Here is a 25,602-nt window from a genome sequence, read left to right as displayed (position 1 = left end):
TGCCAGTATGCTGTTTTTTTTCAATAAAATACTGGAAAGGATAGAAATGTAGTTTGTCTCTTTTATCCGATTATTAATCGATTAATCAAAGTAATAATCGACAGATTAATCGATGATCAAATTAATCGTTAGTTGCAGCCCTACATTTCTTACATATTCCTTATTTTTGCACCTTCATTTGAAGATCTTATAAAGTGTTCAATGTGATTTTACTATTTTGTGTGCATTGTAATACCACACCAACTTAGCCGCCGCTCACCCTTTAGAGCACAGCTGTAACTTCCTGCCACTAAACCTGCAGAAAGTAGTTCTTCTCAGGTTTGTCTGTCTACATTTTCACACTATTTTCTTACACTTTATGAAGCATTTCTTACATCTTCCTTATTTTTGCACCTTTATTTTAAGAGCTTATTGTTAAGTTTTCAATGTGATTTGACCATTTTGTTTACATTGTTTGTTTTCCATGCTTGTGTTGACATTTCCTTTCTGCCTTGAAGGAAGTTACATTTTAAATAAAATATATTTTTGTCAAGCGCTTTATTTTCCATAGTTCATAAAAAATGTAAATAATTATGTATATTTAAATAATTACTGCATAGCAAAAATTCATTTCCATAGTTAAATAAGACTAACAGGGCAAATTCATGTTACACAGTCGTTAGATCCTAGCACTAAACCTGCAGAAAATAGTTCCACTCAGGTATGTTTACATTTTCACACTTTGCGCTATTTTCGTGCACTTTATTAAGTATTTCTAACATATTTCAGCACCTTCATTTTGAGAGCTTATCGTTAAGTTTACAATTGTGTTTACATTTGACAGCTGAGGGATTATAATCAGAGGAAGGTTACATTTCAAATAAAATATATTTTTGCAGAGCTCCTTATTTTCCATAGTTCATTAAAAAAATGTCAATAATTATCTATATCAACCAGTATAATAATAATAATTAAACAATTACATCATAGCAAAAATTCCTTCCCATAGTTAAATAAGACTAACAGGGCAAATTCATGTGACACAGTCGTTAGATCCTAGCACTAAACCTGCAGAAAATAGTTCTCAGGTTTCTCTATGTTTACATTTTCACACTATTTTCTTACACTTTATGAAGCATTTCTTACATATTTTTGCACCTTCATTCTGAGAGCTTATTGTTAAGTTTACAATCGTGTTTACATTGTTTTTCCATGCGTGTGTTGACATTTCCTTTCTGCCTTGACAGCTGAGGGGATCGAGCATAAACAAATGCATGCGAGCCGTGTTTTGGAACAGAGAGTCAGTGCAGAAATAGTCTTTAAGTAGAACGTGCCACTAACTGGTGGTCCACAAGCACCTGGCATCAGTCGAAGCGCTGGTTCCTGCTGTGTGCCGGCCTCCGGTCTTGCAGGTACATGTTGACGTAGGAGGTGATGAGGTCGTCCATCTTGTAGCCCTGCAAAGCCAGGTGTCAGGTGACACGTGCCAATGACGCCGCCCGCCCACAACAACTCACCAGCGAGGTTTCGCACAGGAACTTGCTGCCCTTCACCAGGCTGCCGATGGTCATGTGGAAGTAGGTGCTGCCGCTGCACCAGTTGGCGATGCGGGTGAACGGGTGATTGGCCAGCACTTCCTGTCGGGCGACGCAACACAAGTGAAGGAGTCCTGCATGCTCATTTTAGGACTTTTTAGTCGGTTTCTTTGAATAAAAAGACTAAACTGTCTGGGGCAGGGGTCTCAAACTCACTTTACTTAGTGTTTACCTCAAAATCACAAGGTTAATTTGTGTCTTTTTTTTTTACCCTGAATGTATGTCACTGAATTTTGTGAGCTGAATTAAAAGTTATGCAACATTTGATCTGTATCTTTGACCTAAGATTCGTGATAAAAATTATATGTTACAAAATTGTTTGTTAAAAATTCAGTGTAAAAAAAAAAATCAGTGTAAAGAAAAATTCAGTGCGGAAAAATTCAGCATAAAAAAAATGTCAGTGTATAAAAAAATTAAGTGCAAAAAAATGCAGTGTAAAGACAAATTCAGTGTAAAAAAAAAAAAATAGTGTATAAAAATTCTGTGTAAAATAGTCAGTGCAGAAATATTCAGTGTTAAGAAAATTTGGTGTAAAGAAAAATTAATGATAAAAAAATGTCAGCGTACAAAAATTAAGTGTAAAAAAAAACAGTGTATAAAAATTCAGTGTAAAATAGTCAGTGCAGAAATATTCAGTGTTGAAAAAATTCAGTGCAGAAAATTTCCGCATGTAAAAATGTCAGCGTATAAAAATTCAGTGTAAAAAAAATTATGTATAAACATTCTGTGTAAAATAGTCAGTGTTAAAAAAATTCAGTGTAAAGAAAATTTCAGTGCGGAAAAATTCAGCATAAAAAAATGTCAGTGTATAAAAATGCAGTGTAAAAATATCAGTGTTTTAAAATTCAGTGTAAAATAGTCAGTGTTAAAAAAAATTCAGTGCAAAAAAATGCAGTGTAAAAAAAATTCAGTGTAAAAAAAAAAATAGTGTGTAAAAATTCAGTGTAAAAAAAATATGTATAAAAATTCAGTGCAAAAAAATGCAGTGTAAAGAAAAATTCAGTGTAAAAAAAAAAAAAAGTATAAAAATTCAGTGTAAAATAGCCAGTGCAGAAATATTCAGTGTTAAAAAACATTCAGTGTAAAGAAAAATTCAGTGCAGAAAAATTCAGCATGAAAAAATGTCAGCGTATAAAAATTCAGTGTAAAAAATTCAGTGCAAAAAAATGCAGTGTAAAGAAAAATTCAATGTAAAAAAAAAAAAAAGTATAAAAATTCAGTGTAAAATAGTCGGTGCAGAAATATTCAGTGTTAAAAAAATTTGGTGTAAAGAAAAATTCAGTGCAGAAATATTCAGCATGAAAAAATGTCAGCGTATAAAAATTCAGTGCAAAATAGTCACTGAATTTATTAATATTGAATTCAGTGTTAAAATAATTCAGCACAAAAAAATTCAGTGTACAGAAAAATTCAGCGTAAAAAAAATTTCAGTGTATAAAAAATCAGTGTAGAAATATCAGTGCAGAAATATTCAGTGTAAAAGAAATTCAGCACAGAACATTTCAGTGTAAAATAAAATACCAGTGTTTAAAAAATCAGTGTAAAGAAAAATTCTGTGTAAAAAAAAAAATAGTGTATAAAAATTAATTGTGTAAAAAAAAATTATGTATAAAAATTCAGTGCAAAAAAAATGCAGTGTAAAGAAAAATTCAGTGTAAAAAAATATATAATGTATACAAATTCAGTGTAAAATAGCCAGTGCAGAAATATTCAGTGTTAAAAAAAATTCAGTGTAAAGAAAAATTCAGTGCAGAAAAATTCAGCATGAAAAAATGTCAGCGTATAAAAATTCAGTGTAAAAAATTCAGTGCAAAAAAATGCAGTGTAAAGAAAAATTCAGTGTAAAAAAAAAAAATAGTGTATAAAAATTCAGTGTAAAAGTCAGTGCAGAAATATTCAGTGTTAAAAAAATTTGGTGTAAAGAAAAATTCAGTGCAGAAATATTCAGCATGAAAAAATGTCCGCGTATAAAAAAAATTATGTATAAAAATTCAGTGCAAAATAGTCACTGAATTTATCAATATTGAATTCAGTGTTAAAATAATTCAGCACAAAAAAATTCAGTGTACAGAAAAATTCAGCGTAAAAAAATGTCAAGTGTACAAAAAATCAGTGTAGAAATATCAGTGCAGAAATATTCAGTGTAAAAGAAATTCCGCACAGAACATTTCAGTGTAAAATAAAATACCAGTGTTTAAAAAATCAGTGTAAAGAAAAATTCAGTGCACACAAATTCAAGGTAAAAAAAAAGTTAATTGGTAAAAAAATCAGTGTAGAAATATCAGTGCAGAAATATTCAGTGTAAAAGAAATTCAGCACAGAAAAATTCAATGTAAAATAAAATACCATCTCCATTTTACCAAAAGGTAAAATGGAGATGATTTTAACCAACCTTAGTTTTAGGATGGATGATTGTCAGTCCTTGCTTGCTGATGGCGATCCGCACAATGTCTGGGAAGTTCTGCTCGGACGTTTGCTGAAACCCAGAGAAGGCGTAGGTCATGGCGGTCAGAAAGGGCGTAGGTCATGGCGGTCAGAGAAGGCGTAGGTCATGGCGGTCAGAGAAGGCGTAGGTCACGGCGGTCACCAGGTAGCAGACGGCGGCGTACACTCACCTTCACCTCGAAGAAGGCACAGCCAAAGGTCTGCCAGCGACACACCACCTTGAGGAACGCCACCTTGGCCTCCTCCACGCTGATCCCTGCCTGCTTGTTGTAAGACGCCACCACGCTCTGGAGGTCACACACAACATCCATGGGTCAAGTAGGAGATGATGACCACCAGGAGATACACCCATACGGTTTTTTTTCAGGGCCGATACTGATTATTTGGAGTCAACTGATACTTGTAGCCGATGGGTAAAAGTAAAAGTGATTTAAAGGTGAATATTAGGGCTGGGTAACACGAAAACACAAAATGGCGACAATGATACTGATGGAGAGATCACGCACCTTCTTCCACTCGTTCTCGGACATGGCCTTCAGCTGGTCAGCAGGAACCAGCTCCTTCAGCAACTTGGGAATCGACACAAATTGACTCTTGTCGTTTCCAACTTTGATGCGGAAGAGCAGCGACGCAATGTTGACCAAGTCCTCCTTGGTGACCACGTGGTAGCCCCTCAGGTACTTGGGCACTTCCTGGAAGACACCACCAAAACATCATGTCGATGACGTGTGTGTGTGTGTGTGTGTGTGTGTTCTTGTATTTCCACCCTTCTTGAGACATCAACAAGGAAAAGTGAACAAGTGATGACATCAATCAATAACATTGCATCTAATAGACAATGTCTCATTTGTGGTGACATCTATCAAAATGAGGGTGCTCCCAAAAAGGAGGGATTTTTCACATTGACTGTGTGTCGCTTTTAAAAGTGCTGCCCCTCTGGTCAACATATGAAATAACAAGTGCGTGTAAACATTTGAAGTGCTCCCCCTCTGGTCAACATATGAAATAACGAGTGCGTGTAAACAATTGAAGTGCTCCCCCTCTGGTCAACATATGAAATAACGAGTGTGTGTAAACAATTGAAGTGCTCCCCCTCTGGTCAACATATGAAATAACGAGTGTGTGTAAACATTTGAAGTGCTCCCCCTCTGGTCAACATATGAAATAACAAGTGTGTGTAAAAAAATGTTAAGTGTTCCCCCTCTGGTCAACATATGAAATAACAAGTTTGTGTAAAAATTTGAAGTGCTCCCCCTCTGGCCAACATATGAAATAACAAGTGTGTGTAAGAAATTGAAATGTGACCCTTTAGGTCAAAATTTATTTAAAAAAAAAAAAAAAAAAAAAGTATATAGAGACATACTGTAATAACTTGAAGTAAGTAATGATTAAAAACCAATTATAAACAAAAGAAATAAAAATAAAAACCAATTAAAAAAAAAAATTAAAAATAATTGGGAACAATTTCTCATATTCTTTCTGTAATTTTGCAATATTTTCTCGTAAAATTATTACTCTGTTATGTAACATTATCAGTTCTTAATACAAAATGGTGACATTTGTCATATACAGATCTGACTTTTGTCACAATACTGCAAATTTGTTTGTTGTTCTTGTAAAATAGTGACATTTTTTGAGTAAAAGGATGACTTTTGTCATTATTTTGCCAAGTAAAATTGTGATTATTATTACAATATTGCCAACATTTTAAAAGTTTTCTTATAAAATTGTGACTTTTGTCAAGTAAAATTGTGACTCTTTTCATAAAATTGTCAAAATGTTAAGCTTTTCTTGTCAAATTGCGACTGTTATAGAGAAAAATTCCAACTTTTATCATAATATTGCACAAATGTTCAGTTTCTCTTGTAAAATTTTGACTTGCGTTGAGTAAAATGACGACTTTTATTATAATATTGCCAAAATTCTCACAAGTTTTACTTGTGAAATTGTGACCTTTTTCTCGTGAAATTCCAACTCATTTTTCACACCAAGCTTTTTTATGTTTACATAGTATGTATATATTATTAATGTTGTAAATACACATCTTTATATATCTAGAAAGGCTGGTCCTAAAGAGGGAGGCATTTTTCTCTGGTCTCAAGAAGTTAAGAAATACAATAATATGTGTGTGTGTGTGTGTGTGTGTTTGTTCTAGCCTTCTTGAGACATGAAGAAGGAAAAGTATCTTCCATATGAGGAGGTGTGAACAAGTGATGACATCAATCAATAACATTGTATCTAATAGACAATGTCTCATTTGTGGTGACATCTATCAAAATGAGGGTGCTCCCAAAAAGGAGGGATTTTTATCATTGACTGTGTGTCGCTTTTAAAAGTGCTCCCCCTCTGGTCAACATATGAAATAACAAGTGTGTGTAAGAAATTGAAATGCGCCCCCTTCGGCCAAAATTAATTTTAAAAAAATAAAATAAATATATATATGGAGACATACTGTAATAACTTGACGTAAATAATGAAGATTAAAAACCAATTATAAACAAAATAAATAAATAGATAAAAAACAATTACAAACAAAAACAAATAAAAATAAATTGGGAACAATTTCTCATGTTCTTTCTGTTTCTGTAATTTTGCAATATTTTCTCGTAAAATTATTACTCTTTTATGTCGCATTATTACTTTTTAATGCAAAACGGTGAGATTTGTCATATAAAATTCTGACTTTTATCACAAATTGTTGTTCTTGTAAAATACTGACATTTTTTGAGTACTTTGCCAAGAAAAATTCCGATTAATATTACAATATTGCCAACATTTTTTAAGTTTTCTTATAAAATTGTGGCTTTTGTCGAGTAAAATGACGACTCTTTTCATAAAATTGCCAAAATGTTAAGCTTTTCTTGTAAAATTGCGACTGTTATTGAGTAAAATTCCAACTTTTATCATAATAATGCTCATTTTCTTGTAACATTTTGACTAGCGTTGAGTAAAATGACGACTTTTATTATGATACTGCCAAAATGTTAAGTTTTTCTTGAGAAATTGTGACCTTTTTCTCGTGAAATTCCAACTCATTTTTCACAACAAGCTTTTTTATATTTGCATAGTATGTATATATTATTAATGTTGTAAATACACATCTTTATATATCTAGAAAGGCTGGTCCTAAAGAGGGAGGCATTCTTCTCAGGTCTCAAGAAGGTAAGAAATACAATAATGTGTGTGTGTGTGTGTGTGTGTGTGTGTGTGTGTGTGTTTGTTCTAGCCTTCTTGAGACATGAAGAAGGAAAAGTATCTTCCATATGAGGAGGTGTGAACAAGTGATGACATAAATCAATAACATTGCATCTAATAGACAATGTCTCATTTGTGGTGACATCTATCAAAATGAGGGTGCTCCCAAAAAGGAGGGATTTTTCTAATTGACTGTGTGTCGCTTTTAAAAGGGCTCCCCCTCTGGTCAACATATGAAATAACAAGTGTGTGTAAGAAATTGAAATGCGCCCCCTTCGGCCAAAATTAATTTTAAAAAAAATATATATATATATATATATGGAGACACACTGTAATAACTTGACGTAAATAATGAAGATTAAAAACCAATTATAAACAAAATAAATAAATAGATAAAAAACAATTACAAACAAAAACAAATAAAAATAAATTGGGAACAATTTCTCATGTTCTTTCTGTTTCTGTAATTTTGCAATATTTTCTCGTAAAATGATTACTCTTTTATGTAAAATTATTACTTTTTAATGCAAAACGGTGAGATTTGTCATATAAAATTCTGACTTTTATCACAAATTGTTGTTCTTGTAAAATGCTGACATTTTTTGAGTACTTTGCCAAGTAAAATTCCGATTAATATTACAATATTGCCAACATTTTTTAAGTTTTCTTATAAAATTGTGGCTTTTGTCGAGTAAAATGACGACTCTTTTCATAAAATTGCCAAAATGTCAAGCTTTTCTTGTAAAATTGCGACTGTTATTGAGTAAAATTCCAACTTTTATCATAATAATGCTCATTTTCTTGTAACATTTTGACTAGCGTTGAGTAAAATGACGACTTTTATTATGATACTGCCAAAATGTTAAGTTTTTCTTGAGAAATTGTGACTTTTTTCTCGTGAAATTCCAACTCATTTTTCACAACAAGTTTTTTTATATTTGCATAGTATGTATATATTATTAATGTTGTAAATACACATCTTTATATATCTAGAAAGGCTGGTCCTAAAGAGGGAGGCATTTTTCTCAGGTCTCAAGAAGGTAACACATACAAAAAATGTGTGTGTGATCTGAAACACACCTGAGGGAAGTGAAAGATGAGGTCAGCCTCCACATCCCGGCCAGGGATGACGTTAAACCACAACTTCTTCATGAAGAAGACCAGGTAGGACACGTTGACTTGCCCGGCTGCACACAAACTCGTGTCAACTTTGTCCACTGAGGGACATTTTGGGTACCTTCAAACCACTGCAATTTACCTGCTGAATAGCTCAAATATCTAGCATGGTAACGTTAGCGTGCTAAAATAGTAACTGTAACATGCGTCAAGTGCCGAAAAAATTAGTTAGTTGAAAATGCTAGCCTGCTAAGTACTAAAATATGACTGAGGTAAAAAAAAAGTGCTGAAAGATACACCCATCCCGTCACTGAACCTTGTGAGTTTTATGTTCTTATTTTCTTTATGAGACATTTAGCACTGTCGCTACATGATGGCTCGGTTAGAAAAAAGAAAGATAACATAATTCGTCAAGTAACAAAATATTTGATGCTAAGGTGTATACCTGTTAAATTAGCTAAAATATCTAGCATGCTAATGTTAGCATGCTAAAAGGCTAACTGTAACATGCGTCAAGTACCTAAATATATCACTCTGAGGTGTCTACCTGAAAAATGGGTTTAAAATGCTAGCCTGCTAACGTTAGCATGCATTCAGTATTAAAATACGACTCCAGTGTACATCTACAAAATTAGCTAAAAAAAAAAATAGCATACTAATCTTAGTATGCTAACAGGTTTAATTTGTCAAGTAAAAAAATGTTTGACTCAGAGGTGTATACCTGCTAGATTAGCTAAAATATCGAGCATGCTAATGTTAGCGTGCTAAAATGCTAACTGTAACATGCGTCAAGTACCTAAATATATCACTCTGAGGTGTCTACCTGAAAAATGGGTTTAAAATGCTAGCCTGCTAACGTTAGCATGCATTCAGTATTAAAATACGACTGGGGTGTACATCTACAAAATTAGCTAAAAAAAAAATAGCATACTAATCTTAGTATGCTAACAGGTTTAATTTGTCAAGTAAAAAAATGTTTGACGCTGAGGTGTATACCTGCTAGATTAGCTAAAATATCGAGCATGCTAATGTTAGCGTGCTAAAATGCTAACTGTAACATGCGTCAAGTGCCGAAATAATTAGTTAGCTTAAAATGCTAGCCTGCTAAGTACTAAAATATGACTGAGGTATATATAAAAAAGATATAATACGGTATAATTTGTCAAGTAAAAAATATTCGACGCTTAGGTGTATACCTGCGAAATTAACTAATATCGAGCATGCTATCCTGCGAAAATTTTTACTGTAAAATGTGTCAAGTACTTAAATATATCACTCAGAGGTGTCTACCTGAAAAATGTGTTTAAAATGCTAGCCTGCAGTACTGTTTCGACTTGCACTTTTTTCTGTATTTGAAAATGCTAATAAAAAAAGTTGGATTAAAATGCTAGCCTGCTAACGTTAGCATGCATCAAGTACTAAAATATGACTGAGGTATATGTAAAAAAGATAGCATACCATAGCATGCTAACAGGTATAATTTGTCAAGTAAAAACAATATTTGACACAGAGGTGTATACCTGCTAAATTAACTAAAATATCGCGAAAATGCTACATGTGACATGTGTCGAGTACCCAGATATAATACTCTGAGGTGTGTACCTGGAAAATGTGTTTAAAATGCAAAATTATCTATAAAAAAAATAAAATAAATAAAAAGATAGCATACTAACGTTAGCATGTTGACAGGTATAATTCGTCAAGCCACAAAATAGTTGATGCTGAAGTGTATACCTGTTAAATTAGCTATAATATCTAGCATGCTAACAGCTAAAATGCTAATTCTAACATGTGTCATGTACCTAAATATATTACTCTGAGTTGACTACCTAAACAATGTGTTTAAAATGCCAGCCTGCTAACGTTAGCATGCATAAAATACTCAAATATGACTGAGGTGCATACATGTACCTACAAAATAGGCTAAAATAAGATAGCATGCTATAACATGCTAACAGGTGTAATTCGTCAAGTAAAAAAATGTTTGATGCTGATGTGTATACCTGCTACATTAGCTAAAATAGCATGCTAAAATGCTAACTGTAACATGCGTCAAGTACCTAAATACATCACTCTGAGGTTTCTACCTGAAAAATGTGTTTAAAATGCTAGCCGGCTAACATTAGCATGCAGTCAGTATTAAAATACGACGAAGGTGAATATCTACAAAATTAGCTAAAAAAAAGATAGCATACTAACGTTAGTATGCTAACAGGTATAATTCGTCAAGTAAAAAAATGTTTGACACTGAGGTGTATACCTGCTAAATTAGCTAAAATAGCATGCTAAAATGCTAACTGTAACATGCGTCAAGTACCTAAATACATCACTCTGAGGTGTCTACTTGAAAAATGTGTTTAAAATGCTAGCCTGCTAACGTTAGCATGCAGTCAGTATTAAAAAATGACTGAGGTGTATATCTACAAAATTAGCTAAAAAAAAAAAAGATAGTATGCTAACATGGAATAATTCGTCGAGTAAAAAAATGTTTTAGCGCTGAGGTGTATACCTGCTAAATTAGCTAAAATAGCATGCTAAAATGCTAACTAACATGCGTCAAGTACCTAAATACATCACTCTGAGGTGTCTACTTGAAAAATGTGTTTAAAATGCTAGCCTGCTAACATTAGCATGCAGTCAGTATTAAAATATGACTGAAGTGTATATCTACAAAATTAGCTAAAAAAAAAGATAGCATACTAACGTTAGTATGCTAACATGGAATAATTTGTAGAGTAAAAAAATGTTTTAGCGCTGAGGTGAGGTATACCTGCTAGATTAGCTAAAAAAAATCTAGCATGTTAATGTTAGCATGCTAAAATGATAATTTTTAATATGCGTCAAGTACCTAAATATATCACTCTGAGGTGTCTACCTGAAAAAAAATGTTTAAAATGCTAGCCTGATAACATTAGCATGCATCAAGATGTATACTCATAAAATTAGGTAAAACATTTTTTTTTTAAAAGATAGCATACTAACGTTAGCATGCAAAATAAGCTAAAAAAAATAAAGATTGCATATTAACATTAGCATGCTAACAGGTATAATTTGTCAAGTAACAACATGTTTGGCGCTGAGTGCTGAAGTGTATTCCTATTAAATTAGCTAAAATATCTAGCATGCTATCAGCTAAAATTCTAACTGGAACATCCGTCAAGTACCTAAATATATCACTCTGAGGTTTCTACCTGAAAAATTTGCTTAAAATGCTAGCCTGCTAACGTTAGCATGCATCAAGTACCTGCTAAATTAGCTTAAAAAATCTAGCATGCTAATGTTAGCATGCTAAAATGCAAATTTTTAATATGCGTCAAGTACCTAAATATATCACTCTGAGGTGTCTACCTTAAAAAAAAATAATTTAAATGCTAGCCTGCTAACATTAGCATGCATCAAGATGTATACTTATAAAATTAGGTAAAAAAATAAAATAAAAAAAAAGATAGCATACTAACGTTAGCATGCAAAATTAGCAAAATAAGATTAAAAAAATTATTGCATATTAACGTTAGCATGCTAACGGGTATAATTTGTCAAGAAACAAAACATTTGACACTGAGGTGTATACCTGCTAAATTAACTAAAATATCAAGCATGCTAGCATGCGAAAAATGCTAAATGTAACATGCGTCAAGTACCCAAATATATTACTCTGAGGTGTGTATCTGAAAAATGTGTTTAAAATGCTAGCCTGCTAACATTAGCATGCATCAACATGTATACTTGTGAAATTAGGTAAAACATTTTTTAAAAGATAGCATACTAACGTTAGCATGCAAAATAAGCTAAAAAGATAAAGATTGCATATTAACGTTAGCATGCTAACAGGTATAATTTGTCAAGTAACTGTACTGTGTACCTGCTAGATTAGCTAAAATATCTAGCATGCTAATGTTAGCATGTACACATTACCATCTTTATTGTGTTTGGCATTCTTGGACCAGTCTGTGATTTGCCTCAGACTGTCAAAGAAGTAGTCGCTGTCGTTCAGACTGAGCACCTGGAAGAAAAAGACAATCATCCATCCATTTCCTACCGCTTGTCCCTTTCGGGGTCTTCATATTCCCCACAGAGTGTGCGACGCACCTTGTTTCGTGTTTTGATGAAAATGCTGAAGCCTTCCGCTGAAGCCAGTTGCAGCTTGTTGGAGATGTTCCTGATCAGATCTTTGATCTTAGTGCTGGTCGCCACCTCAAAAATCTGCAGACAGGACAGTTTGCGCAAAAAAATTCTTAGCTAGCTTAGCGGCGGCTAGCTTTAAAAGGGAAACTGCACAACTGCTAACAGGTGTAATTCGCCAAGTAACAAAAGATTTGATGCTGCAGTGTATACATGTTAAATTAGCTAAAATATCTAGCATGCTAATGTTAGCATGCTAAAATGCTAACTGAAACAAGCGTCAGGTACCTAAATAGAAGCTGTCTACCTGAAAAATTTGATTTAAAATGTAAGCCTGCTAATGTTAGCATGCATCAAGTACTAAAATATGACTGAGGCGCATACATGTACCTACAAAGTAAGCTAAAATAAACATGCTAACAGGTGTAATTCGTCAAGTAACAAAATATTTGATGCTGTGGTGCATACATTTTAAATTAGCTAAAGTATCTAGCATGCTAATGGTAGCATGCTAAAATGCTAACTGAAACAAGCATTAGGTACCTAAATAGGTGTCTACCTGAAACATTTTATTTAAAATGCTAGCCTGCTAACGTTAGCATGCATCAAGTACTAAAATATGACTGAGGTGCATACATGTACCTACAAAGTAAGCTAAAATAAGATAGCATACTAAAACATGCTAACAGCTGTAATTCGTCAAGTAAAAAATTGCTACCTGTTAAATTAGCTAAAATATCTAGCATGTTAATGTTAGCATGCTAAAATGCTAACTGAAACAAGCATTAGGTACCTAAATAGAAGGTGTCTACCTGAAAATGTTTATTTAAAATGCTAGCCTGCTAATGTTAGCATGCATCAAGTACTAAAATATGACTGAGGCGCATACATGTACCTACAAAGTAAGCTAAAATAAACATGCTAACAGGTGTAATTCATCAAGTAACAAAATATTTGATGCTGTGGTGCATACATTTTAAATTAGCTAAAGTATCTAGCATGCTAATGGTAGCATGCTAAAATGCTAACTGAAACAAGCATTAGGTACCTAAATAGGTGTCTACCTGAAACATTTTATTTAAAATGCTAGCCTGCTAACGTTAGCATGCATCAAGTACTAAAATATGACTGAGGTGCATACATGTACCTACAAAGTAAGCTAAAATAAGATAGCATACTAAAACATGCTAACAGGTGTAATTTGTCAAGTAAAAAATTGCTACCTGTTAAATTAGCTAAAATATCTAGCATGTTAATGTTAGCATGCTAAAATGCTAACTGAAACAAGCATTAGGTACCTAAATAGAAGGTGTCTACCTGAAAATGTTTATTTAAAATGCTAGCCTGCTAACGTTAGCATGCATCAAGTACTAAAATATGACTGAGGTGCATACATGCACCTACAAAGTAAGCTAAAATAAGATAACATACTATAACGTGCTAACAGGTGTAATTCGTCAAGTAAAAAATTGTTACCTGTTAAATTAGCTAAAATATCTAGCATGCTAATGTTAGCATGCTAAAATGCTAACTGACACAAGCGTTAGGTACCTAAATAGAAGGTGTCTACCTGAAACATTTTATTTAAAATGCTAGCCTGCTAACGTTAGCATGCATCAAGTACTAAAATATGACTGAGGTGCATACATGTACCTACAAAGTAAGCAAAAATAAGATAACATACTATAACGTGCTAACAGGTGTAATTCGATAAGTAAAAAATGTTTACCTGTTAAATTAGCTAAAATATCTAGCATGCTAATGTTAGCATGCTAAAATGCTAACTGAAACAAGCATTAGGTACCTAAATAGAAGGTGTCTACCTGAAAATGTTTATTTAAAATGCTAGCCTGCTAACGTTAGCATGCATCAAGTACTAAAATATGACTGAGGTGCATACATGTACCTACAAAATAGGCGAAAATAAGATAGCATACTATAACATGCTAACAGGTGTAGTTCGTCAAGTAAAAAAAGTGCTGAAAGATACAACCATCCCGTCAGTGAACCTTGTGAGTTTTATGTTCTTATTTTCTTTATGAGACATTTAGCACTGTTGCTACATGATGGCTCGGTTAGAAAGAAGAAAGATAACATAATTCGTCAAGTAACAAAATATTTGATGGTAAGGTGTATACCTGTTAAATTAGCTAAAATATCTAGCATGCTAATGTTAGCATGCATCAAGTACTAAAATATGACTGAGGCGCATACATGTACCTACAAAGTAAGCTAAAATAAACATGCTAACAGGTGTAATTCGTCAAGTAACAAAATATTTGATGCTGTGGTGTATACATTTTAAATTAGCTAAAGTATCTAGCATGCTAATGTTAGCATGCTAAAATGCTAACTGAAACAAGCATCAGGTACCTAAATAGGTGTCTACCTGAAACATTTTATTTAAAATGCTAGCCTGCTAACGTTAGCATGCATCAAGTACTAAAATATGACTGAGGTGCATACATGTACCTACAAAGTAAGCTAAAATAAGATAACATACTGTAACGTGCTAACAGGTGTAATTCGTCAAGTAAAAAATTGTTACCTGTTAAATTAGCTAAAATATCTAGCATGCTAATGTTAGCATGCTAATATGCTAACTGACACAAGCGTTAGGTACCTAAATAGAAGGTGTCTACCTGAAAATGTATATTTAAAATGCTAGCCTGCTAACGTTAGCATGCATCAAGTACTAAAATATGACTGAGGTGCATACATGTACCTACAAAATAGGCGAAAATAAGATAGCATACTATAACATGCTAACAGGTGTAATTCGTCAAGTGAAAAAAGTGCTGAAAGATACAACCTTCCCGTCAGTGAACCTTGTGAGTTTTATGTTCTTATTTTCTTTATGAGACATTTAGCACTGCCGCTACATGATGGCTCGGTTAGCAAAAAGAAAGATAACATAATTCGTCAAGTAACAAAATATTTGATGGTAAGGTGTATACCTGTTAAATTAGCTAAAATATCTAGCATGCTAATGTTAGCATGCTAAAATGCTAACTGAAACAAGCGTCAGGTACCTAAATAGAAGGTGTGTACCTGAAAAATTTGATTTAAAATGTAAACCTGCTAATGTTAGCATGCATCAAGTACTAAAATATGACTGAGGCGCATACATGTACCTACAAAGTAAGCTAAAATAAACATGCTAACAGGTGTAATTCGTCAAGTAACAAAATATTTGATGCTGTGGTGCATACATTTTAAATTAGCTAAAGTATCTAGCATGCTAATGGTAGCATGCTAAAATGCTAACTGAAACAAGCATTAGGTACCTAAATAGGTGTCTACCTGAAACATTTTATTTAAAATGCTAGCCTGCTAACGTTAGCATGCATCAAGTACTAAAATATGACTGAGGCGCATACATGTACCTACAAAGTAAGCTAAAATAAACATGCTAACAGGTGTAATTCGTCAAGTAACAAAATATTTGATGCTGTGGTGTATACATTTTAAATTAGCTAAAGTATCTAGCATGCTAATGTTAGCATGCTAAAATGCTAACTGAAACAAGCATTAGGTACCTAAATAGGTGTCTACCTGAAAATGTTTATTTAAAATGCTAGCCTGCTAACGTTAGCATGCATCAAGTACTAAAATATGACTGAGGTGCATACATGTACCTACAAAGTAAGCTAAAATAAGATAGCATACTATAACATGCTAACAGGTGTAATTCGTCAAGTAAAAAATTGCTACCTGTTAAATTAGCTAAAATATCTAGCATGCTAATGTTAGCATGCTAAAATGCTAACTGAAACAAGCATTAGGTACCTAAACAGAAGGTGTCTACCTGAAAATTTTTAGTTAAAATGCTAGCCTGCTAACGTTAGCATGCATCAAGTACTAAAATATGACTGAGGTGCATACATGTACCTACAAAATAGGCGAAAATGAGATAGCATACTATAACATGCTAACAGGTGTAATTCGTCAAGTCAAAAAAGTGCTGAAAGATACAACCATCCCGTCAGTGAACCTTGTGAGTTTTATGTTCTTATTTTCTTTATGAGACATTTAGCACTGCCGCTACATGATGGCTCGGTTAGCAAAAAGAAAGATAACATAATTCGTCAAGTAACAAACTATTTGATGCTAAGGTGTATACCCGTTAAATTAGCTAAAATATCTAGCATGCTAATGTTAGCGTGCTAAAATGCTAACTGTAACATGAGTCAAGTACCTAAATATATCACTCTGAGGTGTCTACCTGAAAAATGGGTTTAAAATGCTAGCCTGCTAACGTTAGCATGCATTCAGTATTAAAATACGACTCCAGTGTACATCTACAAAATTAGCTAAAAAAAAAATAGCATACTAATCTTAGTATGCTAACAGGTTTAATGCGTCAAGTAAAAAAATGTTTGACTCAGAGGTGTATACCTGCTAGATTAGCTAAAATATCGAGCATGCTAATGTTAGCGTGCTAAAATGCTAACTGTAACATGCGTCAAGTATCTAAATATATCACTCTGAGGTGTCTACCTGAAAAATGGGTTTAAAAAATGCTAGCCTGCTAACATTAGCATGCATTCAGTATTAAAATACGACTCCAGTGTACATCTACAAAATTAGCTAAAAAAAAAATAGCATACTAATCTTAGTATGCTAACAGGTTTAATGCGTCAAGTAAAAAAATGTTTGACGCTGAGGTGTATACCTGCTAGATTAGCTAAAATATCGAGCATGCTAATGTTAGCGTGCTAAAATGCTAACTGTAACATGCGTCAAGTACCTAAATATATCACTCTGAGGTGTCTACCTGAAAAATGGGTTTAAAATGCTAGCCTGCTAACGTTAGCATGCATTCAGTATTAAAATACGACTCCAGTGTACATCTACAAAATTAGCTACAAAAAAAATAGCATACTAATCTTAGTATGCTAACAGGTTTAATGCGTCAAGTAAAAAAATGTTTGACTCAGAGGTGTATACCTGCTAGATTAGCTAAAATATCGAGCATGCTAATGTTAGCATGCTAAAATGCTAACTGTAACATGCGTCAAGTACCTAAATATATCACTCTGAGGTGTCTACCTGAAAAATGGGTTTAAAATGCTAGCCTGCTAACGTTAGCATGCATTCAGTATTAAAATACGACTGGGGTGTACATCTACAAAATTAGCTACAAAAAAAATAGCATACTAATCTTAGTATGCTAACAGGTTTAATTTGTCAAGTAAAAAAATGTTTGACTCAGAGGTGTATACCTGCTAGATTAGCTAAAATATCGAGCATGCTAATGTTAGCATGCTAAAATGCTAACTGTAACATGCGTCTCTCTGAGGTGTCTACCTGAAAAATGGGTTTAAAATGCTAGCCTGCTAACATTAGCATGCATTCAGTATTAAAATACGACTCCAGTGTACATCTACAAAATTAGCTGAAAAAAAAATAGCATACTAATCTTAGTATGCTAACAGGTTTAATGCGTCAAGTAAAAAAATGTTTGACTCAGAGGTGTATACCTGCTAGATTAGCTAAAATATCTAGCATGCTAATGTTAGCATGCTAAAATGCTAACTGTAACATGCGTCAAGTACCTAAATATATCACTCCGAGGTGTCTACCTGAAAAATGGGTTTAAAATGCTAGCCTGCTAACGTTAGCATGCATTCAGTATTAAAATACGACTCCAGTGTACATCTACAAAATTAGCTACAAAAAAAATAGCATACTAATCTTAGTATGCTAACAGGTTTCATTTGTCAAGTAAAAAAATGTTTGACGCTGAGGTGTATACCTGCTAGATTAGCTAAAATATCAAGCATGCTAATGTTAGCGTGCTAAAGTGCTAACTGTAACATGCGTCAAGTACCTAAATATATCACTCTGAGGTGTCTACCTGACAAAACTGTTTAAAATGCTAGCCTGCTAACGTTAGCATGCACCAAGGTGTATACTTTTTATTAAAAAAATATTAAAAAAAGATAACATGCTAACAGATAAAATTCTAACTGAAACAAGCGTCAAGTACCTAAATATATATACACGCTAACAGGTGTAATTCGTCAGGTAAAAAAAAGTGCTGAAAGATACAAAGATCCCGTCATTGAACCTTGTGAGTTTTATGTTTTTATTTTCTTTATGAGACGTTTAGCACTGTTGCTACATGACGGCTCGGTTAGAACACCAAAAGTTCCCCTTTAAGCGGTCCTACCTCTCCAGTGTCGTTGGGGAAGTGGATCTTGTGGAAGATCTGCGTGCTGTTCTGCTGGATGGCGTCCACTTCCACCTGGTGTGGCGGCAGCTTCCTGGGCTCCATCCTGCCGCAGAGTGGGAAGTCATCATCATCATCATTCAAATTAAATATGGCTGCCATAACGACCAACATGTTTCAATTCATTTAGTATTTTCCATTGTGTTTTTAAAAAAAAGGTAAAACTCTAATTTTGTGGGTATCAGTCATATGTTGGTACTTGATGCATGCTAACCTTAGCATGCTAGCGTTTAAAAAATGTTTTTCATGTACACACCTCAGGGTAATATATTTTGGTACTCGATGCACATTACAGCTAGCACTTTAGCATTAAAATATTAGCCTACTTATACATACACAGATAGGCATGTTATAAGCATCGGCTGCTGTGACGCGAGAAATCGGGCCGCCATCTTGAAGTGGTGACGAGGAGTCGGCGCGCAGCCTAAACTGACAGTCGACAGGTAGAACACAAAGATGCTAAACTGACAGTCGACAGGTAGAAAACAAAGATGCTAAACTGACAGTCGACAGGTAGAAAACAAAGATGCTAAACTGACAGTCGACAGGTAGAACACAAAGATGCTAAACTGACAGTCGACAGGTAGAAAACAAAGATGCTAAACTGACAGTCGACAGGTAGAAAACAAAGAGGCTAAACTGAAAGTCGACAGGTAGAAAACAAAGATGCTAAACTGACAGTCGACAGGTAGAAAACAAAGATGCCAAACTGACAGTCGACGGGTAGAAAACAAAGATGCTAAACTGACAGTCGACGGGTAGAAAACAAAGATGCTAAACTGACAGTCGACAGGTAGAAAACAAAGATGCTAAACTGACAGTCGACAGGTAGAAAACAAAGATGCTAAACTGACAGTTGACAGGTAGAAAACAAAGAGGCTAAACTGACAGTCGACAGGTAGAAAACAAAGATGCTAAACTGACAGTCGACAGGTAGAAAACAAAGATGCTAAACTGACAGTCGACAGGTAGAAAACAAAGATGCTAAACTGACAGTCGACGGGTAGAAAACAAAGATGCTAAACTGACAGTCGACAGGTAGAAAACAAAGATGCTAAACTGACAGTCGACAGGTAGAAAACAAAGATGCTAAACTGACAGTCGACAGGTAGAAAACAAAGAGGCTAAACTGACAGTCGACAGGTAGAAAACAAAGATGCTAAACTGACTTTCGACAGGTAGAAAACAAAGATGCTAAACTGACAGTCGACAGGTAGAAAACAAAGATGCTAAACTGAGAGTCGACAGGTAGAACACAAAGATGCTAAACTGACAGTCGACAGGTAGAAAACAAAGATGCTAAACTGACAGTCGACAGGTAGAACACAAAGATGCTAAACTGACAGTTGACAGGTAGAAAACAAAGATGCTAAACTGACAGTCGACAGGTAGAAAACAAAGATGCTAAACTGACAGTCGACAGGTAGAAAACAAAGATGCTAAACTGACAGTCGACAGGTAGAAAACAAAGATGCTAAACTGACAGTCGACAGGTAGAACACAAAGATGCTAAACTGACAGTCGACAGGTAGAAAACAAAGATGCTAAACTGACAGTCGACAGGTAGAAAACAAAGATGCTAAACTGACAGTCGACAGGTAGAAAACAAAGATGCTAAACTGACAGTTGACAGGTAGAAAACAAAGATGCTAAACTGACAGTCGACAGGTAGAAAACAAAGATGCTAAACTGACAGTCGACAGGTAGAAAACAAAGATGCTAAACTGACAGTCGACAGGTAGAAAACAAAGATGCTAAACTGACAGTCGACGGGTAGAAAACAAAGATGCTAAACTGACAGTCGACAGGTAGAAAACAAAGATGCTAAACTGACAGTCGACAGGTAGAAAACAAAGATGCTAAACTGACAGTCGACAGGTAGAAAACAAAGAGGCTAAACTGACAGTCGACAGGTAGAAAACAAAGATGCTAAACTGACTTTCGACAGGTAGAAAACAAAGATGCTAAACTGACAGTCGACAGGTAGAAAACAAAGATGCTAAACTGACAGTCGACAGGTAGAACACAAAGATGCTAAACTGACAGTCGACAGGTAGAAAACAAAGATGCTAAACTGACAGTCGACAGGTAGAACACAAAGATGCTAAACTGACAGTCGACAGGTAGAAAACAAAGATGCTAAACTGACAGTCGACAGGTAGAAAACAAAGATGCTAAACTGACAGTCGACAGGTAGAAAACAAAGATGCTAAACTGACAGTCGACAGGTAGAACACAAAGATGCTAAACTGACAGTCGACAGGTAGAAAACAAAGATGCTAAACTGACAGTCGACAGGTAGAACACAAAGATGCTAAACTGACAGTCGACAGGTAGAAAACAAAGATGCTAAACTGACAGTCGACAGGTAGAAAACAAAGATGCTAAACTGACAGTCGACAGGTAGAAAACAAAGATGCTAAACTGACAGTCGACAGGTAGAAAACAAAGATGCTAAACTGACAGTCGACAGGTAGAACACAAAGATGCTAAACTGACAGTCGACAGGTAGAAAACAAAGATGCTAAACTGACAGTCGACAGGTAGAACACAAAGATGCTAAACTGAAAGTCGACAGGTAGAAAACAAAGATGCTAAACTGACAGTCGACAGGTAGAACACAAAGATGCTAAACTGACAGTCGACAGGTAGAAAACAAAGATGCTAAACTGACAGTTGACAGGTAGAAAACAAAGATGCTAAACTGACAGTCGACAGGTAGAAAACAAAGATGCTAAACTGACAGTCGACAGGTAGAACACAAAGATGCTAAACTGACAGTCGACAGGTAGAAAACAAAGATGCTAAACTGACAGTCGACAGGTAGAACACAAAGATGCTAAACTGAAAGTCGACAGGTAGAAAACAAAGATGCTAAACTGACAGTCGACAGGTAGAAAACAAAGATGCTAAACTGACTTTCGACAGGTAGAAAACAAAGATGCTAAACTGACAGTCGACAGGTAGAAAACAAAGATGCTAAACTGACAGTCGACAGGTAGAAAACAAAGATGCTAAACTGACAGTCGACAGGTAGAAAACAAAGATGCTAAACTGACAGTCGACAGGTAGAAAACAAAGATGCTAAACTGACAGTCGACAGGTAGAACACAAAGATGCTAAACTGACAGTCGACAGGTAGAAAACAAAGATGCTAAACTGACAGTCGACAGGTAGAAAACAAAGATGCTAAACTGACAGTCGACAGGTAGAAAACAAAGATGCTAAACTGACAGTTGACAGGTAGAAAACAAAGATGCTAAACTGACAGTCGACAGGTAGAAAACAAAGATGCTAAACTGACAGTCGACAGGTAGAAAACAAAGATGCTAAACTGACAGTCGACAGGTAGAAAACAAAGATGCTAAACTGACAGTCGACGGGTAGAAAACAAAGATGCTAAACTGACAGTCGACAGGTAGAAAACAAAGATGCTAAACTGACAGTCGACAGGTAGAAAACAAAGATGCTAAACTGACAGTCGACAGGTAGAAAACAAAGAGGCTAAACTGACAGTCGACAGGTAGAAAACAAAGATGCTAAACTGACTTTCGACAGGTAGAAAACAAAGATGCTAAACTGACAGTCGACAGGTAGAAAACAAAGATGCTAAACTGACAGTCGACAGGTAGAACACAAAGATGCTAAACTGACAGTCGACAGGTAGAAAACAAAGATGCTAAACTGACAGTCGACAGGTAGAACACAAAGATGCTAAACTGACAGTCGACAGGTAGAAAACAAAGATGCTAAACTGACAGTCGACAGGTAGAAAACAAAGATGCTAAACTGACAGTCGACAGGTAGAAAACAAAGATGCTAAACTGACAGTCGACAGGTAGAACACAAAGATGCTAAACTGACAGTCGACAGGTAGAAAACAAAGATGCTAAACTGACAGTCGACAGGTAGAACACAAAGATGCTAAACTGACAGTCGACAGGTAGAAAACAAAGATGCTAAACTGACAGTCGACAGGTAGAAAACAAAGATGCTAAACTGACAGTCGACAGGTAGAAAACAAAGATGCTAAACTGACAGTCGACAGGTAGAAAACAAAGATGCTAAACTGACAGTCGACAGGTAGAACACAAAGATGCTAAACTGACAGTCGACAGGTAGAAAACAAAGATGCTAAACTGACAGTCGACAGGTAGAACACAAAGATGCTAAACTGAAAGTCGACAGGTAGAAAACAAAGATGCTAAACTGACAGTCGACAGGTAGAACACAAAGATGCTAAACTGACAGTCGACAGGTAGAAAACAAAGATGCTAAACTGACAGTTGACAGGTAGAAAACAAAGATGCTAAACTGACAGTCGACAGGTAGAAAACAAAGATGCTAAACTGACAGTCGACAGGTAGAACACAAAGATGCTAAACTGACAGTCGACAGGTAGAAAACAAAGATGCTAAACTGACAGTCGACAGGTAGAACACAAAGATGCTAAACTGAAAGTCGACAGGTAGAAAACAAAGATGCTAAACTGACAGTCGACAGGTAGAAAACAAAGATGCTAAACTGACTTTCGACAGGTAGAAAACAAAGATGCTAAACTGACAGTCGACAGGTAGAAAACAAAGATGCTAAACTGACAGTCGACAGGTAGAACACAAAGATGCTAAACTGACAGTCGACAGGTAGAAAACAAAGATGCTAAACTGACAGTCGACAGGTAGAACACAAAGATGCTAAACTGACAGTCGACAGGTAGAAAACAAAGATGCTAAACTGACAGTCGACAGGTAGAACACAAAGATGCTAAACTGACAGTCGACAGGTAGAAAACAAAGATGCTAAACTGACAGTCGACAGGTAGAAAACAAAGATGCTAAACTGACAGTCGACAGGTAGAACACAAAGATGCTAAACTGACAGTCGACAGGTAGAAAACAAAGATGCTAAACTGACAGTCGACAGGTAGAAAACAAAGATGCTAAACTGACAGTCGACAGGTAGAAAACAAATATCAACAAAGAGAATACAACGATTTGCAAATCTTTTTCAACTTATATTCAATTGAATAGACTGCAAAGACAAGATATTTCATGTTCACACTGACAAACTTTGGTATTTTTGGCAAATAATCATGAACTTAGAATTTAATGGCAGCAACACATTGCAAAAAAGGCCTTTTTACCACTGTGTTACATGGCCTTTCCTTTTAACAACACTCAGTAAAGGTTTGGGAAGTGAGGAGACACATTTTTGAAGTGGAATTATTTCCCATTCTTGCTTGATGTACAGCTTAAGTTGTTCAACAGTCTCCCTTCTCATATTTTAGCCTTCACATTTTCAATGTCTGGACTACAGGCAGGCCAGTCTAGTACCCACACTCTTTTACTATGACTGTTGTAACACGTGGCTTGGCATTGTCTTGCTGAAATAAGCAGGGGCGTCCATGATAACGTTGCTTGGATGGCAACATATATTGCTCCAAAATCTGTATGTACCTTTCAGCATTAATGGTGCCTTCACAGATGTGTAAGTTACCCATGTCTTGGCCACTAATACACCCCCATACCATCACACATGCTGACTTTTACACTTTCACCCTAGAACAATCCGGATGGCTCTTTTCCTCTTTGGTCCACAGTTTCCAAAAACAATTTGAAATGTGGACTCGGCAGACCACAGAACACTTTTCCACTTTGCAACAGTCCATCTTAGATGAGCTCGGGCCCAGCGAAGCCGGCGGCGTTTCTGGGTGTTGTTGATAAATGGCTTTGGCTTTGCATAGTAGAGTTTTAACTTGCACTTACAGATGTAGCGACCGACTGTAGTTATTGACAGTGGTTTTCTGAAGTGTGGTGATATCCTTTACACAATGATGTCGCTTCTTGATGCAGTACCGCCTAAGGCGGGGGTCGGCAACCCGCGGCTCTAGAGCCGCATGCGGCTCTTTAGCGCCGCCCTAGTGGCTCTCTGGAGATTTTTCAAAAATGTATGAAGAATGGAAAAAGATGAGGGGGAAAAAAAAAATCAATTTTTTTGTTTTAGTATGGTTTCTGTAGGAGGACAAACATGACACAAACCTCCGTAATTGTTATAAATCACACTGTTTATATTAAATATGCTTCACTGATTCAAGTATTTGGCGAGCGCCGTTTTGTCCTACTTATTTTGGCGGTCCTTGAACTCACCGTATAGTCTGTTTACATGCATAACTTTCTCCGACTTTCTAGGACGTGTTTTATGCCACTTCTTTTTCTGTCTCATTTTGTCCACCACACTTTTAACGTTGTACATGAATGCACAAAGGTGAGTTTTGTTGATGTTATTGACTTGTGTGAAGTGCTAATCAGACATATTTGGTCACTGCATGACTGCAAGCTAATCGATGCTAACATGCTATTTAGGCTAGCTATATGTACATATTGCATCATTATGCCTAATTTGTAGCTATATTTGAGCTAATTTAGTTTCCTTTAAGTCTTCTTAATTACATTTATATCTCATGACACATGTAATATGGCTTTTAATTTTTTGCGGCTCCAGACAGATTTGTTTTTGTTTTTTTTGGTCCAATATGGCTCTTTCAACATTTTGGGTTGCCGACCCCTGGCCTAAGGGATCCGAGGTGTGTAATATCATGGCTTATGTGCAGTGATTTCTCCAGATTCTCTGAACCTTTTGATGATATTACGGAGCGTAGATGGTGAAATCCCTAAATTCCTTGCTGGTTGAGAAATGTTGTCCTTAAACAATTTGCTCAGGCATTTGTTGACAAAGTGGTGACCCTCGCCCCCGTCCTCGTTTGTGAACGACTGAGCATTTCATGGAAGCTGCTTTTATACCCAATCATGGCACCCACCTGTTCCCAATTATCCTGTTCACCTGTGGGATGTTCCAAATAAGTCTTTGATGGGCGTTCCTCAACTTTTCTCAGTCTTTTTTGCCACTTGTGCCAGC

General features: G+C 35.4%; 1 protein-coding gene across 1 annotated transcript in view; it reads right to left on the bottom strand.

Annotated features, from left to right (window-relative positions):
• Window positions 1–676: 676 nt before the first annotated feature.
• Window positions 677–25,602, bottom strand: part of LOC133644067 (unconventional myosin-VIIa) — a 92,870-nt gene continuing 67,944 nt past the window's right edge. Inside the window, 9 exon segments of the mRNA XM_062038390.1 lie at window positions 677–1,436; window positions 1,497–1,616; window positions 3,967–4,050; window positions 4,190–4,306; window positions 4,526–4,711; window positions 8,295–8,401; window positions 12,246–12,333; window positions 12,420–12,533; window positions 18,628–18,733. Of these exon segments, the coding sequence (XP_061894374.1) occupies window positions 1,344–1,436; window positions 1,497–1,616; window positions 3,967–4,050; window positions 4,190–4,306; window positions 4,526–4,711; window positions 8,295–8,401; window positions 12,246–12,333; window positions 12,420–12,533; window positions 18,628–18,733 (1,015 nt within the window). The 3' untranslated portion in view covers window positions 677–1,343.

This window comes from Entelurus aequoreus, linkage group LG27 (assembly GCF_033978785.1).
Source record: "Entelurus aequoreus isolate RoL-2023_Sb linkage group LG27, RoL_Eaeq_v1.1, whole genome shotgun sequence".
Taxonomy (NCBI): Eukaryota; Metazoa; Chordata; class Actinopteri; order Syngnathiformes; family Syngnathidae; genus Entelurus; species Entelurus aequoreus.
Note: the sequence above shows the minus strand (reverse complement) of the source record. Positions and strands in the feature narration are given on the sequence as shown.